The sequence below is a fragment of the Triturus cristatus genome, chromosome 7 (genome assembly GCF_964204655.1).
Source record: "Triturus cristatus chromosome 7, aTriCri1.1, whole genome shotgun sequence".
In the NCBI taxonomy this organism is placed as follows: domain Eukaryota; kingdom Metazoa; phylum Chordata; class Amphibia; order Caudata; family Salamandridae; genus Triturus; species Triturus cristatus.
Genome location: NC_140590.1, coordinates 145512329 through 145530239, shown reverse-complemented (window position 1 = coordinate 145530239; position 17911 = coordinate 145512329). Strand labels below are relative to the sequence as shown.

The 17911-nt window shown below is 45.7% G+C and overlaps 1 protein-coding gene across 1 annotated transcript in view; it reads right to left on the bottom strand.

Moving 5' to 3' along the window:
• The window catches only part of LOC146809063 (B-cell receptor CD22-like), a 476425-nt gene that overhangs the window by 328274 nt on the left and 130240 nt on the right, over positions 1-17911 (bottom strand). Inside the window, exon 4 of the mRNA XM_085614823.1 lies at positions 13157-13417. Within this exon, the coding sequence (XP_085470949.1) occupies positions 13157-13417 (261 nt within the window). The remainder of the gene's footprint in view (positions 1-13156; positions 13418-17911) is intronic.

The window sequence follows — 17911 nt, the reverse complement described above, 5'->3', positions numbered from 1 at the left end:
TGCTCAGATGCGGGTTCAGGGGCCATTGGCGGTCCTGAGGTTGTTGCGATGAGTGTTGTGGACCTCATGGATATCGGTGTATCATTCTCATTGACTCTGGCACCTCTGGGTGTTTCGGTGTGGCTCTTGGCTGTGTTCCCTTTCATGCTGCAGGTAGTCGTCCTGCTTAACACCAGCAGAAAGCAGGTGTAAAATCCTTGATGCTAACGCGGCTTATCGCCAGAATTTGTTTTGCATCGCAGTTGTTGTGAAAGTTGTGATGTATTTTTTTAGTGTACAGAAAAATAAACAAACTTGGCAGTTTATCCCGTCAAGGTCCAGCACCTGACCCACTATTCCCAATCAATATAAATACAATGACATTTCATCATTGATTTTGTGTGTACACTGTAAGTGCACCCACTACCACAGTGCAATTCAATACAGGATTTTAGAATTTAGAATAAATCGCAAAGGTGCACCTCATGTCTACGCCTACTCTGCATTTCATTATCAGCACGTTAATGCAACTAAAGTTGAGATAAATCTAACACACTATTCAGAAGCTGGTACAAACTGCAGACATCACCAATGTTGCCGTGATAACTGCCCCAAAATTTAACACAATGGTGGACACCACGAAATAACAGTAATAAGAACAAGAAAGAGTCACACAGCACTTAAGTAACAACCGAAAACTTTATTGATTTTTTTTTTCCAAACTTTTTTTTTCCGTAAATGTATATATAAAGGATAAACTAAATTCACCAAACTGAATACAAAACAACAAGGCAGAAGACTCCTGTCGGGACCATGAATGTCGATGACACAGCCTGGAAAATAAAGTACAAAATAAGGACGTGTGTAATGCGCATATTAAAGGAGTGAGACACAGAGAAGGAAAAAAAGCCAGAGAGAAAAAGAGAGGTAAGGAAAGAAAGGGAGTGAGAAAGGGAGAAGGGAGATAGAGAAATAGAAGGAAAGGAAGGAAGAGAGTGAGAGAGAGAGTGAAGAGAGGGAAGTAATTACCTGCTGCCACCGGAGTGTCTACCAGTGGGCACTCCACATACCCGTCAAAGCTCCGTGGCCCGGCAGATCTCACAGATGTCGCTGAGTCCTGAGTCCTGAATGGTGGAGACCACATCAGCTTCACCGCGGCCTGGCAGATCTCACACATGTCGCTGAGTCCTGAGTCATCAATGGCAGAGACCACATCAGCTTTTGGTGCCGCTAACCCTGTGCAACGCAAGTCAGCGCCACATGGTGGTAGGCCGCTGACGGCCATATAACTAAGAGTGCGACTAACCCTGTGCAACTCAAGTCTGTGCCACGTGGTGGTAGGCCCCTGACAGCCACATCAGCTTTGGGTGGCACTAACCCTGTGCAACTCAAGTCCACGCCACGTGGTGATAGGCCCCTGACGGCCACATTAGCTTCGGGTGGCACTAACCCTGTGCAACTCAAGTTCGCGCCACATGGTGGTAGGTCCCTGATGGCCACATCAGCTTCGGGTGGCACTAACCCTGTGGAACTCAAGTCTGCGCACGTGGTAGTAGGTCCCTGACGGTATACAGCTCAGGGTGCGACTAACCCTCTGTGCAACTTTTCATGGACTCTTTATAATTGAGACCAGTGGAGCATCCGCCATCCAGTCACCACCGGCAATAATGGATGTGACGTTGTTGATCCATTATATTTGCGTGGTCACAAGGCCTGTGCCGGATGGGTGTGGTGTGTGTGCAAACCTGCTCTCAGGGAGTGGCCGTGACATGTTGACCACTAGAACACTGACCTGCACCCCAACAGTGAGTACGCCTGCGACAGGTAGCTATGTGGGGGGGTTAAAAAACGTCTTTTCTCAATGGATTTTCCATAGAAAACTTTAGACAAGGCTACAGGTCAAACTGCTGAACGGAAATACGCCAAATTTGGCAGGGAGAAAGGTCTTGGTCCAGAAAGCGCACTTTCTCGCATCGAGTGAAAATATAAAAGAAAGGTCTCGCGGGCAATTTAATATACCGGAGCTCTGTTTCTACGAGATAACTCTTTCACGCTCCCTCTGCCCAACATCACCACTTCGCAGCTATGCTGTTAGAAGCCAGTCCATCGGCTCGCAGCTCTCTACCTTTGCGAACTTGTACGCTACTGTGCCTGTACCTCTGTGAGCTACTACGCTGCTGTTCCTTTGGGAGTGGACGGCTCGTAGTACTGCGTCTGTGAGTTGAGCGGACGGGCCGCAGTTGTCCCTCTGCGAGCCTGGGTGCAAACTGTTCATAACTCACACTACATAAGCATTGAAAAACCATTTTGTGATTCAGTCCGTCAGCTGGCATCTGTCCGAGGCATTTCTGGGAACATATCGCAGTTCTTTCTGTGAGAAATACCCCTTTCACGCTGCCTCTCCCCACATCAGCAGGTAACTCACCCTCTTCCCACATTACCAACATACCTCCAACAATCTTCTTGGGCCCAGAGGTGTCCCTGTGCGGTTGGACAAACAAGAATCTTAGCCATGTATAAGTTTACATATAAAACATTTTATTTAAAGAAAACAACAACAAATAAAACTGAAGGGAGTCTGGTGCTGTGGTCGCTGCCACGAAGTTGGGGTCACTGCCATTCAGGACTCAGGACACAGTTCCACATGTGGGATTGGTTTGTGTTGAACAGGGTTAGTGGCACCACATGTCGCCGGCTTGTATTGAACAGGGTTAGTGGCACCATGTGTCGCCGGCCTTGCATATGGAAATCTGCCTCACTGATCGAAGGGAGTCTGGGGCTGTGGTCACAGCCACGGACTTGGGGTCACTGCCATTCAGGACTAAGGACACAGTTCCACTTGTGGGATCGGCTTGTGTTGAACAGGATTAGTGGCAGCGCGTGTTGCACCTTGTGTTGTACAGGGTTAGTGGCACCACGTGTCGCCGGCCTTGCATATGGAAATATGCCTAACTGATCAAAGAGAGTCTGGTGCTGTGGTCACTGCCACGGACTTGGGGCCACTGCAATTCAGGACTCAGGACACAGTTCCACATGTGGGATCGGCTTGTGTTGAACAGGGTTAATGGCACCACGTGTCGCGGGCTTCTGTTTAACAGGACTAGTGGCCCCACATGTCGTGGCTTGTGTTGAACAGGGTTAGTGGCACCACGTTTCATGGCTTGTGTTGTACAGGGTTAGTGGCACCACGTGTCACCGGCCTTGCATATGGAAATATGCCTAACTGATCAAAGGGAGTCTGGTGCTGTGGTCGCTGCCAGGGACTTGGGGCCACTGCCATTCAGGACTCAGGACACAATTCCACATGTGTGATCGGCTTGTGTTGAACAGAGTTAGAGGCACCACGTGTCACAGCTTGTGTTGAACAGGTTTAGTGGCACCATGTGTTGCGGCTAGCGTTGAATTCTGCCTCAATAAGGCCATGTGGCGATGACTTGTGGTGCAGTGAGTTAGAAGTACCTTTGGCGCTGAGCGTGTACAAACCCTGCGATGATGCATGGTCTGGGGGGGCCGCACTCGGACCAATGTCTTTTGTCTATTGAATTCTGCCTCAATAAGGCCACGTGGCATTGACTTGTGGTGCACTGAGTTAGTGGCACCTGAAGCACTCAGCGTGTGTGCACCCTGCGAAAGATGTGTCGTCCGAGCGGGTTGCACTGGGAGAAAGGTCTTTTGCCTACTGAATTCTGCCTTAATAAGTCCACGTGGCGATGACTTGTGGAACAGTGAGTTAGTGGCACCTGAAGCACTCAGCGTGTGCGCACCCTACGATGATGTGTGGTCCGGGCAGGCCGCACTGGTAGCAATGTCTTTACATGCATTGAAAGAATCTTCATAGCAGTCAAAATCTCCAAGTAATTCCATTTCAGTCCGCCAAGGTTTGAAGAGTTGCAGAAGAGTTAAATAGCAAAACTCTCTCTTATCTGGAGTATCACAACTTAATTTCCTGTGATTAATCAAATTTCCTTTGGCATCCATCAGATCCAATTACAGCATATTTCCCTTCATTTATTTTTTCTGTAACATTTTTTCTAAAACTATAATGTTGCAGTATTTCATATAGATATATGTTTTCCAGGTATGGACTTCCATTTGGATAGTATGCGAGGAACAGCAATTGAGTAATCTGCAACATATTGTATGTCCATATTTGCATTCCACATCTTCAAAATGACTGGATTGTAATCATTAATGTACTTCGATTCTTCTGTTCTTTTTATATTATAAGTATTTTTAGGTGATTTTCGAGTGAAAGTATGCCTCACTGCTGACATAAAACTGTTCACTCTTCCTTACGATTACTTATGGTGCACTGAGTTAGTAGTATCTTTGGCTCTCAGCGTGTACGTACCCTGCGATGATGCGTGGTCCGGGGGGGGGGGGGCGCACTGGGACCAATGTCTTTGTCTATTGAATTCTGCCTCAATTCGATTTTCGGGTGGTAGTATGCCTCACTGCTGACATAAAACTGTTCACTCTTCCTTACGATGACTTATGGTGCACTGAGTTAGTAGTACCTTTGGCGCTCAGCGTGTGCGCAGCCTGCGATGATGCGATGATGCGTGGTCCGGGTAGGCCGCACTGGGAGCAATGTGTCTTGCCTATTGGACTGCATCATCTGCAATCGTCACTCCATCTGAATTGTGAGCCCTGCTGCCCGCAGTGTAGATCGAAGGCAGTAGTCTGTACAGACATAAGTCTGCGGTGCAGTGCCGCTGGGTTCGCAGGGGGCCTGTGTCGAGGAAGCCCGCGGTCATGGCGGCAGCCACGTGGCCGGGTGAGGGCCGCTGCTCTGGCAGACGCTTTGGCCTTCCCAAAAGTGAACCACGCCCAGAGCCCCAGCCTATTTATTCATACTCCCATGCTGGAGTGCCATACGTTAGACCAGCCCACTTCGCTTACGCTTCCAGGGGGACAACACAGCTACATGACCGAGATCTTCCCCATTGCCTGAGGTAACATGGTTGCATCCACTGTGTACAACACTACAAATATTAGTAGTATATGTCCACATGGAGAGGTTTGTGCTTTGCATAGTGAGGTCTGTCCAGCACATTACCGCTACACTTAGTATTGTGTGTATTATTATTGATGGGTGACTTGCCTCCTTCACACATACTTGGTTTCCACATCTCCCAACATTCAGCTATTGTGTGGGTGAGGGGCCATGGCATTTTGGGAAGGTCCGTTGTCCTGTGTTGCACTGCCTCGTGGTAGTAGGGGGGTGGTCCGGGGCGAGGTCCTGGTGGTGGTGGGTGTAGTGGTCTTGTTGGGTGTCGGAGCTGCATGATCAGTAGCTGTATCACGTGTTGGTCTTTAGATGTGGCTGTGAGTTGGGTCCAATTCACGCTGTAGATAGTCGACCTCCTTACACCAGTTAAAGGCTGATGTTAATTTCTTACTGCTAACTCGGCTTATTGCCTGCTTTTTGGATAGCATTGCAGATTTGGCTGGTCGTTGAAAATATACGGAAGTGATATGTTTTTTTTTCACACGGGAACGCCTACTTTGCATATCATTAGCGTTAGTTGTGGCTCTCATTTGTGGCGATTTTTTTGGCGCAAGGTATTGATAGAAAAGTGGTGAGATTTGCAGTTTTGACCAGGGTGAGAATGGGATGATAATTTAAAAACACAGAAGAAAAAGATAGGTTTAATGAACATTATAATTAGAAATTAGCACTTAAACCTTTAAAATTCACTGAAAAAAAATAGGTTTCAGGCACTTTATAGTTAGAAAGTAGCATTTAAAAAACCATTGAAATTCACTGAAAAAACTATAGGTATCAGACACGTTATAGTTAGAAATTAGCATTTAAAAAAACCTTAGAAATTCACTGAAAAAAACAAAGGTTTCAGGGACTTTATAGTTAGTTGGACATTTCACTCATACAAAAGAATAGAAATTCCCCCGTTATAGTTAGTTGAGCTAACTATAACTCGCCCCCCCGCAATGCACTGCTGATGACATCACATATTACATCATTCATGACATGGTCAGTGACATCACTGATGACATCACTGATGACATCTCAAATGACTTCACTGATGACATCATCCACGTGAAAATCTGATGCACCTCATCACACCCTAATATAACCCTTGATACACCCACTCTAAAATACAGAGTATCATTTTGGAAACCATCAACACACCAATACCAGTTAGTACATATCAACTCACTACTTCCTAGCTCTATACACACATCCACTCATTTACCCATAGTCACTCATACATACAGTCAGCCATCAATACAGTATTATCATATGCACTCACATATCTATACAGACACTCACACACTGCCTCTCATTCATAGAGTTACTCACACACCTAGTCAGTCATGGAAATAATCAATCACACTTTCATTTACTCACCTGTACAGTTATACACACACCACCTCACTTATTTAAACATATACTAACACATACTTATACTCTAATACTATAACTAATACAAGCACACACTGATCCATACAGACACTCTCACAATCACTCACTCTCACATATAGTCATTTATACACTCCAACACTCACATATACTGCCTTTCACAGATGCAGTTACTCACACATGTACCACTGAGGCATCCATTTACTCACCAACACACCCATACTGTTAGAAACGGGGTAGCATGGTGCAGAGCGGGTGGGCCAAACTCCGGAGGAAATGTGTAAAGCATCTGCGCAGCACACTCACAGGCGACACACCAGGTGCACTACAAAAGGAGACCACACCAGGTTAGGTGAAAAAAACAGCATACGTATTATGCAGAACACGCCATCAGGTAATCACAGATGTAACACTGTGCCAACTGGCACCGGATAGTAGTATACAGGGGACTATTTACAAGGCAGGGCCACTCGAGCCGCTGCCAGAACCATTACAAGAGTACGTGGAATAAATGCAAAACACCAGCAATAAGGGTATAACCGCCAGTACCTTCTGGCAAGATCATGGACTTAGCAGGGTATCCCGATATACATAAATCACTGGTTGAGCAGGCCTGAATCTAAACCCCCTTGGCCTTTTCTTAGGCATAGCACCATACAGCAGGTATTCCCATTAGGCCTAGGACACATTAGATCAGGCACATTATGCCTGACACCAGCAGAAACGTAACCGTAGGCATAAACTTCATAGCCTTAGGTATACCCTGTGGGCATAGACGCATTAGCCTCAAACCTGCAATGAAAACATCATGGCATGACATTAGGCAAAATCACATGCAGTAGGCATCGCCATGGGCATGAACACCTTAGGCCACATCACATTAGCATTGGCATAAACATGCAAGCATGAAGGCATTAAGCTTAAACATATGGGCATCATAACATGATATGCACATTAGGCCTCATTTCGTAAGGCATCTCAGTCGGAGCCTAAATGACATTTGCAGTGGGCGCAGAATGAAAGCGTCACTGCCTGGCATTAGTAGTAGGCTTCAGTCACATTATGCTCAAAACCATCAGCCGTGTGAGCATCTCATCAGCATAAACCTTAGCAACAATGCAATAAGCATAAAAGCATTAATATTAACAAATTAGCATAAATCAAGTGGACCTACACAGGAAGCTTTGGGCATAAACACATTTGCATAACTATAGGCATAAGTACATTAGGCACATTAGGGCATCAACAGCACCTTTATGCATATAAACACATTAGCAATTTGGGGGAAAACATTACCAGCATAAATGCATTAGCGTAAATCCCCTTAGCGCAGGCATAGCCTTAGCATAAAGCACCTGTACATAAATAATAAGAGGCACTAGGCCTTGCAAGCATAAAGCACCGTGTGCCCCATTTGTTGCAACTGCCCACTGTCCAGCGAGGCAGTTGTGTCCAGCCAAGTCAGTCCCGTACTGGGACAGGTGGATCCCCTCCTCCGGGACTCTAGAATCCACCAATGCCCCGAACATATACTGGCACCAGGGTATCCACAGTGCAGCCACAGGGGGCAGGCACCGGCAATGTGCCCCGACTCCACCCCACCACCAGGTAAAAGCTGAGCCCCACTCACCGGGCTCTCGGGGCTGCAGGCGTCTCGGAGGCATCCCGGCAGCAGCTACCACACACATGTGGCTCTCCTCTACTCACGAGAGCCCGGCCAACACCGGCGCCCCTCCCGTCTTCACCTGGGCCCCCTCCTGGGACCCGGGACTTCAATAGGGAGGGCACAAGGCTCCAGACAGCTTCTGTGGCCTCCCTCCTCTCGCCTCTGGTGCTGCTTCACTCGCGGGGGCACTGACTGGCGGGTGGGCTCCCGCTTCGGTCTCTCAGCAACCTGGGGCTCTCTTCACCCGGGCCATCCCTCGGGGGCCCGGGACTTCTGGCTCAACTTGTGGAGGCGGGGTAGGCTCCCGTCCTCTTATCCACCCCACTTCCTGGCTCCGGCCGGCTCCTGATGTCGTCCCAGCCCCTCCCACAGTCAGGCAGAGGTGCCTAGCTTCCACGTTGGCTCTGGGCCGGCGGCGGTGATTTCGGTGAGTTTCTTCTTGCGGGGCAATATGGGGTAGGCTCCCGTTTTTAAGAAATAACACAGCGGGCTGGGCACCCGCTCTCGCTGCACTTCTCAGGCCTAGCGCGGTCTCAGCAGACACCGCGGCAGCCCTCCCCTCACTCCGGGGAGATTTCGGGTCGTGCCGCCGTCCTCCCCCTCAGTGCCTGGGCGGCGGTGGTGATACGGGCCACGGCGTCATCTCTTGTCTTGTCATGCGGGGCTGCGGCGGAATTTCCAGGCAGGCAGCGCTCACCTACACGTACCCGGGCAGCAGTGGTGATCTTGGGCAGACCACGTTCCTTATTTCAGCACGGAGGGGGCACAGCATGAGCGTGCCAGCACAGCGCTTGGTAGGCAGGGTGCCAGCAGGTCCTGGGCACACAGCAGCAGTGCGCCAGCAAACAGCAGCAGATTCTTGGGGTCAGCACCTACTTGGAACAGCACTGGCAGAAGGCGGTAGTTTCCAGCATTAGAGCGCTTGGGTGGTACATGTTTTACCTTGTGGTTCCCAGCACTTCTCAGTCTTGGCGCTGGTGGCAAGTCCTTTCAGGGTAGCGCTTAGCACAGTCAATTGAAATATAGTGCTCTCGCAGCCCAGTGCTGCAGGTGTCAGCTCCTCACCTCCTGGGCAGTAAGATAAAGCGCTCTTCTTCCCCAGGCGCTAGCCAGCAGGCAGGACACAGTAGTTGCGCTCACAAGGCGCTAGGTAGAAGAGCATCAGGCACTACTGGGTAAGATCAGCGGTCAGTGGGCACTCATCAGTACAGGGCCGCAGTTCCTAGGAACAGTCATCCCCCATAAAGTGGCACTCCTCCTGGGTCAGCGGTCTTCACTCCAGTAAGGGGGCTCTCACTAGCCCTGTGGACAGTAGAGGGGTACAATTGGGCACAGAGGCCAGCACACAGGCCCATGAGGCGGTACCTCCTGGCAGAGTGTCCCCTCTCATTCAGGTCCACGCTCAGTCTGAGCACATGGCATCCCAGCTCCGCTATTTATACACCCCTCACCCCACCTACCAGAAAGGGCTAGAACTTTCTAGAAGGCTACTGTGGGGGAGGTGTAGGGCACTCTGTCACTTCAAACACTTCAAACACTAGACCGCCAACCCACCTCAGGCAGGCGGCACAAGCAGACAGAAATGGCGTCCATTTTAAAAGTGACATTTTACAAAGGGGCATTTCTACAATGGTGGAAATAAAGGTGCGTACACCATTGAACAACATTTATTATTTTCAGTTCAGACACACCTTGTCAGTAAAAAGGCTAGGGGGAAAAGCGAAAAATGTTAGGACAATAAGGGCCACGTCCAACACTCACCCATCCATACAGCTCTTCACAGATGCACTCTTGAACCTATACACCCAGTGAATCACCCAACCCCACCTACCCACACAGACACTCAGGCACCCATAGAGATACTCAAACAACTAATCAATAACTAATAATATAGATCCTCATTTAGGTACTCACCAACCCATGGAACCGCTCACACACCAACTGACAAACTAAACTGTGTGAATGTCTGAATTAGTCACTAACACATGCATTCAGTAAGACACAATTAATCACTCACTTATACAGTCAGTCACACACCTACTAAATCATCCATCCTGACTCTTATACACTCATTCATTCTTCAATACACATTGCCATATATATAAAACATATTTACATTTTATAGAAACACAGTCACTGGATGATGTCATCAGTGATGTCATCAGTGATGTCATCAGTGATGTCACTTGAGATGTCATCAGTGATGTCCCTGACCATGTCATGAATGATGTAATATGTGACGTCATCAGCATGCATTGTGGGGGCACGAGTTATAGTTAGCTCAACTAACTGAAACGGGGGAATTTCTATAGTTTTGTATGAGTGAAATGTCCAACTAACTATAACACTCCTGAAACCTATGTTTTGTTCAGTGAATATATATATATGTATATATGTATATATATACACATTTTTTTTTTCATTTAAAAAGTCGAAACAAATGAATTAATTTTTATTATGGCGTTCTATTTTAAGCCTCATCCTCTATTATTTTCTATGGGAGTGTATTGCACTATAAATGGTTGGCTATGTGTGGCTCTGGACTTACTATGACTTCTCTCTGGCAGTAGTAACTTACTCTTGTAAATTTTGCTCCAGATTTTGTTAATCAGTGTTCTAGGTGGAAAAAATACCATGCTGCAGAGAAAGAAAAACTGGCCATAATCGAAGAATTGGGCCTTGATAATGCCTTCTCCACTGTAACAGACTACTCATAATTGGGCATACCATCTAGTTCATGATTGCTATTAATCTTGGAAATGGCATTGCGATGCTAATGTATCATATGTATCTCCTTCAGCACAACTATTGTGGATGTAATGTTTTCAAACAGCAAAATATATCATGAAAACCGTACAATGCCATAGCAATAAGTTAATTTGCCACATACTGTGCAGTCACAATATTATCATCTTCTTTGTCATTAGTAATTTGCATAATGGCTATGCCAACTATAGTATATTTCAGAGCACTGAAAGCATCTTTCCTGTTTAGTGGAAAGTCAGATATTCTGGGGCTCACTCCACAACTGATTTTCAAGGTCTCACCGAATATGCACAAGGAGCTGTGACATCGTCACGTAAAGCCCAGTACCTTGTTGCATGCCAGTTCGCTCCGCTTTATGGTTTCTTAAGCACTATGAAATGTTAGTATCCAGAGTTCACCTTGTATTTCCAATTAAGTTTAATTTGTCATCAAGTATAAAACTCCTGCATCCCACTTACACCGGTGTATAAATGTCCCCATCGGCCTCTATTCATCTCTTCTGATTCTCTATTCTCCTGTCTTTTCACTCTGCTCTTTCTCTGGCTTATCCTCTCAGTTTGATCCTCTTACATTCTCTGTTCCAAAGAAAAGCTCTGCTAAGTAAGCCTAACATGAAATAGAATAGCCACTGAGTATGTTTGCATCTCCGCACCACGGGATGTTTCAGGTACTGTGCCTGTGCAAATGCTGCAAGCTAGTCTGTCAGTCAATCTGTGACATTATAGAGCCATGGGGGAATGCATGGACTTCAAATTTTAAAGGAGACCTATCAATGTGCACGAAGCCTCTAAATACTTCTGTATGAGGTTATTTCTTTCATCAATCTGATCTCCGGGCTAAGGTGGCTTCTACCTGTGTTCTCGCCAGAATCAACTATTGCAATAGCATTGCATTTGTGTCTCCAGCATGCCGCACTGAAAAAGCTGCAGAGGATCCAGAACTCAGTAGTCTTCATTAGTTACCAATACATGTAAAGATTAACTTAAAGGTCCTCTGCCAGATGCCCTCAAAAATCCAAGGCCTTGCTCAATTCTTATTGATTGGCTATTTTTCTCCAGGCAGACGTACTACATATCAGCACTCTGAATCCCACTCTTACATTTATGTGCCCAAGGGACTAAGCGCTCCCGTTTTTGTCATCACATTAAGGTTCTACACCATGGAATGATCAGCCGATCTACATAAACTGTTTTCACAAAGAGCTCTCTTTTAGTAAACCTTTGAAGAGATTCCTATTCTGCAGATTTCACCTGCCATTCTCTGATCAATATATTCCATCTAGTGTATGCTGTGCTCTACAAGTAATATATCAAATATTATCAGTGATCGTATGGTTCTCACAAGTTGGACCAAAAAGATTGAGCCCATACCTCATGGCACGGCATCCACACCCACTAAACTTGCAAGTAAGCATACCAATCACAACATAGTACCAGATTTCAGTACACCACCCCACACATTACTCACCATTTCTGATGTTCAGAATATGACACCACAACATATTGCTCCATCAGAACTACATTACATTACACCACATAAACCCACAACTCACCATCCATAACAGAGGAAGCAGTAACATAGTATCCAACACATTCTACACCAAACCCCATCTCACACATTAACCAATGAGAGCATCTTCACTGCCATAACAAACCATGCAGCAAGTTATCCCACCACATTAGACCATACCTACAGCATGTCTTTCATCACAAATCACACATTTATCATGACTCACCATAGTACATAATCCAACCACCTAATATTCCACACAGCATAACAACAGAACACACGATTCAAAATTTCATAATTTAACACAAGTGAACTCCACCACAGGATACACTACGATTCTTGGTACCATACCAGGCAAAACACACAACACTATATCTCTTCACACTACACTACACCACACAATGTATATTATACAGGAGAGCAAAACACATCACATCCAATCACATCTTTAGAGAAGGCGCCTTATCACATGGCATGATACAAAACGCTACACTATACAGTGTGACAATATATCAGACCATACTATAAAATATCACACCAAATTCGCACCACATCATCAAAACATGCTTCAATCAACACTATTTCACCTGACCTAATAGCATTCCACTACATCCCCTCTCATGTCTGAAAAAATAATTGACACATCTTTTACTAAAATCTTCAACCACACAACATCCACATTACACATCTCAAGATCCCATCATTTCACACCACTCTATTTTACACCATATCATACCACCGTTTGGAATACAATCACACACCCCTGCATTGTTATATGCTAGCCCAACACTAATTTCCGTAAAATTTTAAAATATTTAAATATTAAAAGGTTCGGATGAAACCACGCTCACGTTTGACGTTGACAGTCACAGGTGCAGAAGAGGTGCTGCCCAGTGCATTGTGGGCCACACAGCGGTAGACGCCGGCATCATCCATGGCTGTACTCTCAATCTTCAGCGTATTACCTTCCTGCTCTTGTATCACCTCTTCATTTTTATACCAGGTAAAATGAGTCTCTTTTGGGTTGCTGCTCTTCGTCGTACATGAAAATTCCATTGGTTTTCCTTCCTGTGGGTCCTCAAACAGAACAGCATCTACACCTTTCGCAGCATCTGTGTTAAAAGGGGAAATGAATTATATTATTGTCTGCAAACATTAACAATCTCAGATGATTGGCTGTGCAGTGCCAACTCATAACTAGGAATATATTTCTGCCTTTCCGTTTCAGATACATTTTCAAGCAGTAATCAATCTGGGAATCAATTTGGCATGAGCCTTGGTCTGCATGGATTTTTGGTGGGCCTGTACAATTTTACTATTTACATTTACATGTACATGCCACAAGCTTTCAGCAGTGTCTGAGCCGTATGGAGTTACATGTCAGAATAGTACTAGCAAAAGTATTGTCTGACAAATATTGGTCCTATATATTGTTTACAAAAATATTAGATGTAGATATTCTATTATTAACTGTAATGGGGTGATATTTTTGTAAATAAAATTTAGGATATTTATGTCAGACAACCATTTAGTTACTATAGTCTGGTACCTTGTCTCCCCATTAGTCATGCAGAGTCATAGGATCATGCGCAACAGCTGTGCCACTGAAAATATCGCATCCACCATGCATTTCATACACTCTGGATCACACTCAGACCCCTGACCTAACCACATCTTCACCATGAGACCGGGCACCATCAACACAGCCCTCACCCCTATCCTGAATGACTCAATCTTCACAACCACCTACCTGGACACCTAGAAACATGTCACAGTTCTCCCTCTCCTCAAAAAAACCCCAGCAGATCCGAAGATGCTAGCCAACTTCTGACCAACCTGGCAAAAGCCATAGAAAGATGATAAACAAATGCCTAACCACCCACCACACTGACAACCACGTCCTCGACACCACTTGCCCGGATTCAGGCCCAACCACAGTACAAAGACTCTGCCACAGATACATCTGAATGATTATAGATAGAGGTGATACAGCAGCCTTCTTCCTATTGGATCTTTTTGTAGCCTTTAACACAGTCTCTCACTCCATCCTTATTCAACAACTGCACAAAGCTTGCATTTCATGTCCTGCAGTTTGCTGGATCTACCCATTCCTGACAGGTCACACCACGTCAGTCAGCATGGCTCCCTTCACCTCTGACACCATCAGCCTCTTCTGCAGAGTTCCACAAGGGTCCTCACTCAGCTATACTCTTGTCAATATCTACATGACTCCACTCAAAAGCATCTCCACACCCATGAAATCAACAACTTACCCCATGCTGATGACATCCAACGCATACTTTCCCTTCCCAACAAGATGCCAAACATTTGTCTGCCTGCATGATTGATGTTGTCAGATGTATGAAAAACAACTGCCTCAAACCTAACACAGACAAGACATAAGTAGTAATCTTTGATAAATACACATCACTCTGGGATTCCACCTGGTGGATTGCTGAACTCGGACCCACACCCCAGTTCTACAACCCATGCAAAGAACCTTGGAAAAGTAATCGAAAACTAACTCAGCAGGACCAGCCAAGTGAATGTAGTCTCTGTCTCCTGCTTCCACACACTCAAGATGCTCCAGAAGATCTTCAAATGGCTCCCCATCAACACTTGCTGAGCTGTCACCCTAGCCCTCAACACCAGCAAGCTGGACTACTTCAATGCTCTCTGTTGGAATCAACGCTCAACTGACCAGAAGACGGCAGGCCATAAAAAGCTCAGTGGCCAGACTCAATCTCAACCACCAAACCTGAACCTACATCCCCCAGAAATCAGAGTGCTCTCCTGGCTCCCAATCCAAATGAGCACTCTTCAAACTCCTCACACACCCATACAAATAATTACAGAACATTTTCTCCAGGTATCTGAACAAGCACATACATTTCTACTAACTTAATTGACACCTCAGCTCAGCCAGACTCCTACTTGCACACACACCCTGGCATACACAGAACCAGATCTGGTGGTTATTTCTTCACTACCTCGCTCGTGAAGCCTGGAACCACCTGCATGTCAGAGCATTCTCCTGAGTCCTTGAATTCCACAGAAAACTAAAGATCTGGCTCTTCACCTAGCCCTGACCCTGTATCATCCCATACACTTCCTGCTTCAGGGCCAGTTTACATTCATGGGTGAGTTGTGCAGTGTACAAATATACATATCATCACTCATGGCAGATCATGGTTCTGTTCCCAATGTATATAAATCTACAAAGACAGAAACTTTAAATATGTCCTTTAATCAGGTTGCACAAAGTAAACAAGATGATATGCTCACCTTCTACATGGGCCGGTGGATGTCCCTGCTCTATCCCTCTGTCCACTGACCAATCACCCAGACTCACTCATTCGCTGGACATCTAGATCATGCATTATGTGTCTGGCAAGAAGACCCACAGCTCCACAAACTATCTGTTCACATTCAGACATTAAGCAGAAATATACAGATTCTCAATTCTCCCATAACTCCCTAACACAGCACACAACAATAACATAATAAGATCCCTTTAAAGAGTCCAGCACCAAAGGACACAATGCTCCACCATATTAAACCTAGAGGACAATGACCAATATTGCAGCACAAAAGACAAAGAGTAACACAACACCCCTTGGACACAGAGAGGAAATCCCACAGCAAATTTGGAGATATTCTTCATGCACCACATCATTTTTCACCATACCGATGCACGATATTAATACACAGAGGTGCTCTTAATTTGTCACTCAGAGCAGTGTACATCATATTTAGCAACAGCAACACTATATTCGCAGGTGCACAACAGCTATGCTTACCAACTCACCACATCCTCAGAAAACAGGCGAGCTGAACAGTCGCAAACAACATTCTCAGAAAATGAAGCTGCTCTTGCAGATGCAAAACAAGCATGTAAAACAGAAGCTACACTGACAACAGATTCAGGGAAACAAAATCAGCTGTGCTCACTGACATACACCATATATGACAATCGAAAACAAGCCTCACTTGCATTTACTTTCAGAGGAGATCAAACATTGAAATCTACATTAACAAAGATCTGGCCGGACCAGTACTTGACCAGTGTGGTCATCACTATAACCTTAGTTGGCAGCCTAATAAAATATTCTGATTTGCAGACACCTCCCTGCGGGACAAACCCCGCACACTCTTGATGCTGGTGTTTGACCCACCATGATTGCTGTTTTTGATCTCAGCTAGACAGTGCATGCGCTGTCTCAAAGAGATGTGTTGTTTTCTATCTGTGGGCTTACAGGCCGCCCATATAACACCATTAGTAAATGTTAGTGTTGCTCTCCTTTTCTTTGATACCATTCGTCATGGCATGCAGGCGTCATGCCTCTTCTTGGGTTTGACCCTCCAATAGTTCCTGGACCAAGTACAAGTCTCCTTACACTGCTCCCGGTTTGCTGAGCTATATTTTTCTTTGTTTTCAAGCACTCCATAGGAGTAGATGTGTTTTCAGGCCTTCTCCCGTATACACATACACATACACATATACCACTAAAATGCATGTACATACACTGATACATTTCTTAAAACGTTGTTAAAACACAAACAGCACTTGTTTATTGTTTTGCATGAACTCATGGTGTTGTAGCGCTTGCTCCGTCCTCCATCTTGCCATGGGGCGAACACGAGCCGGTGGTATTGGAGCGCTATAAGTGCCCACCAGTTACTTTCCACAATGACACATTCATTTTTGCCACTGATCCTGATTAAACAAAAGTATTTATTTTACCCCTTAATTGTTGCTCTCTCTTGCCCTCTCCTGTCGTTGCTTTCCCATCTTTGCTTACCCTCCTGCTTGCTTGCGTGACCACTCCCCCCACTACCTCTCTCATCGCTGCTGCTTTTATTTTTTTTGCAAGATCCAATGGTATTGGAGTGCTCATTCCGTCCTCCATCATGCCATAGTGCTAACACCAGCTGATGGTATTGGTGCACTTTAAGTGCTCACCAGTTACATAGCACAGTGAGACATCCATTGTTGTAGACAGGAGGGAAGCACAAGTGATTGGCCCAGAATCACAAAGTGTTCAGCTGATCCTGAGATCGAACCTGGTCTCCAGTGCCCCTTTCAGCAGCACTGGCCATTACGCCACATTCTCACTTCACTTCAAAGCTCCTCATCTGTTTCTTACTATCACTTCCACATTTGTTCAGCAAGACCCCATCAACACCGAACATGCATTGGCAAAGCCAATATATCTCGGCAATGCTCAAGCTATTGGCCTTGTCAATGTAAATGTCTTGAAGCCATGTTGTCAAGCAGCACATCTGCTGTTCAGCATGACTGACAGTCACTGGAAAAATGTGCTATGATATGGCCAGCGCAGGCCACGTCATAGGGCCTTTTTATGTTAGGAGGAGCAGGACAATACACTCGACATGTAGGGGGTGAAGAGACTCGGCGTTGGATCAACATCCTTTCATTCTGGACTTTCAGTGACTTTAAGCCATGCTGAACAGCAGATGTGCTACTAGACAACATGGCTAGAAGACATTTACATTGACAAGGCCAATAGTTCAGGCATTGCCGCAGCCTATTGGCTTTGCCAGTGCTTGTTTTTTTTACTGGAGGGGTTGACCTTCGGTGCTCC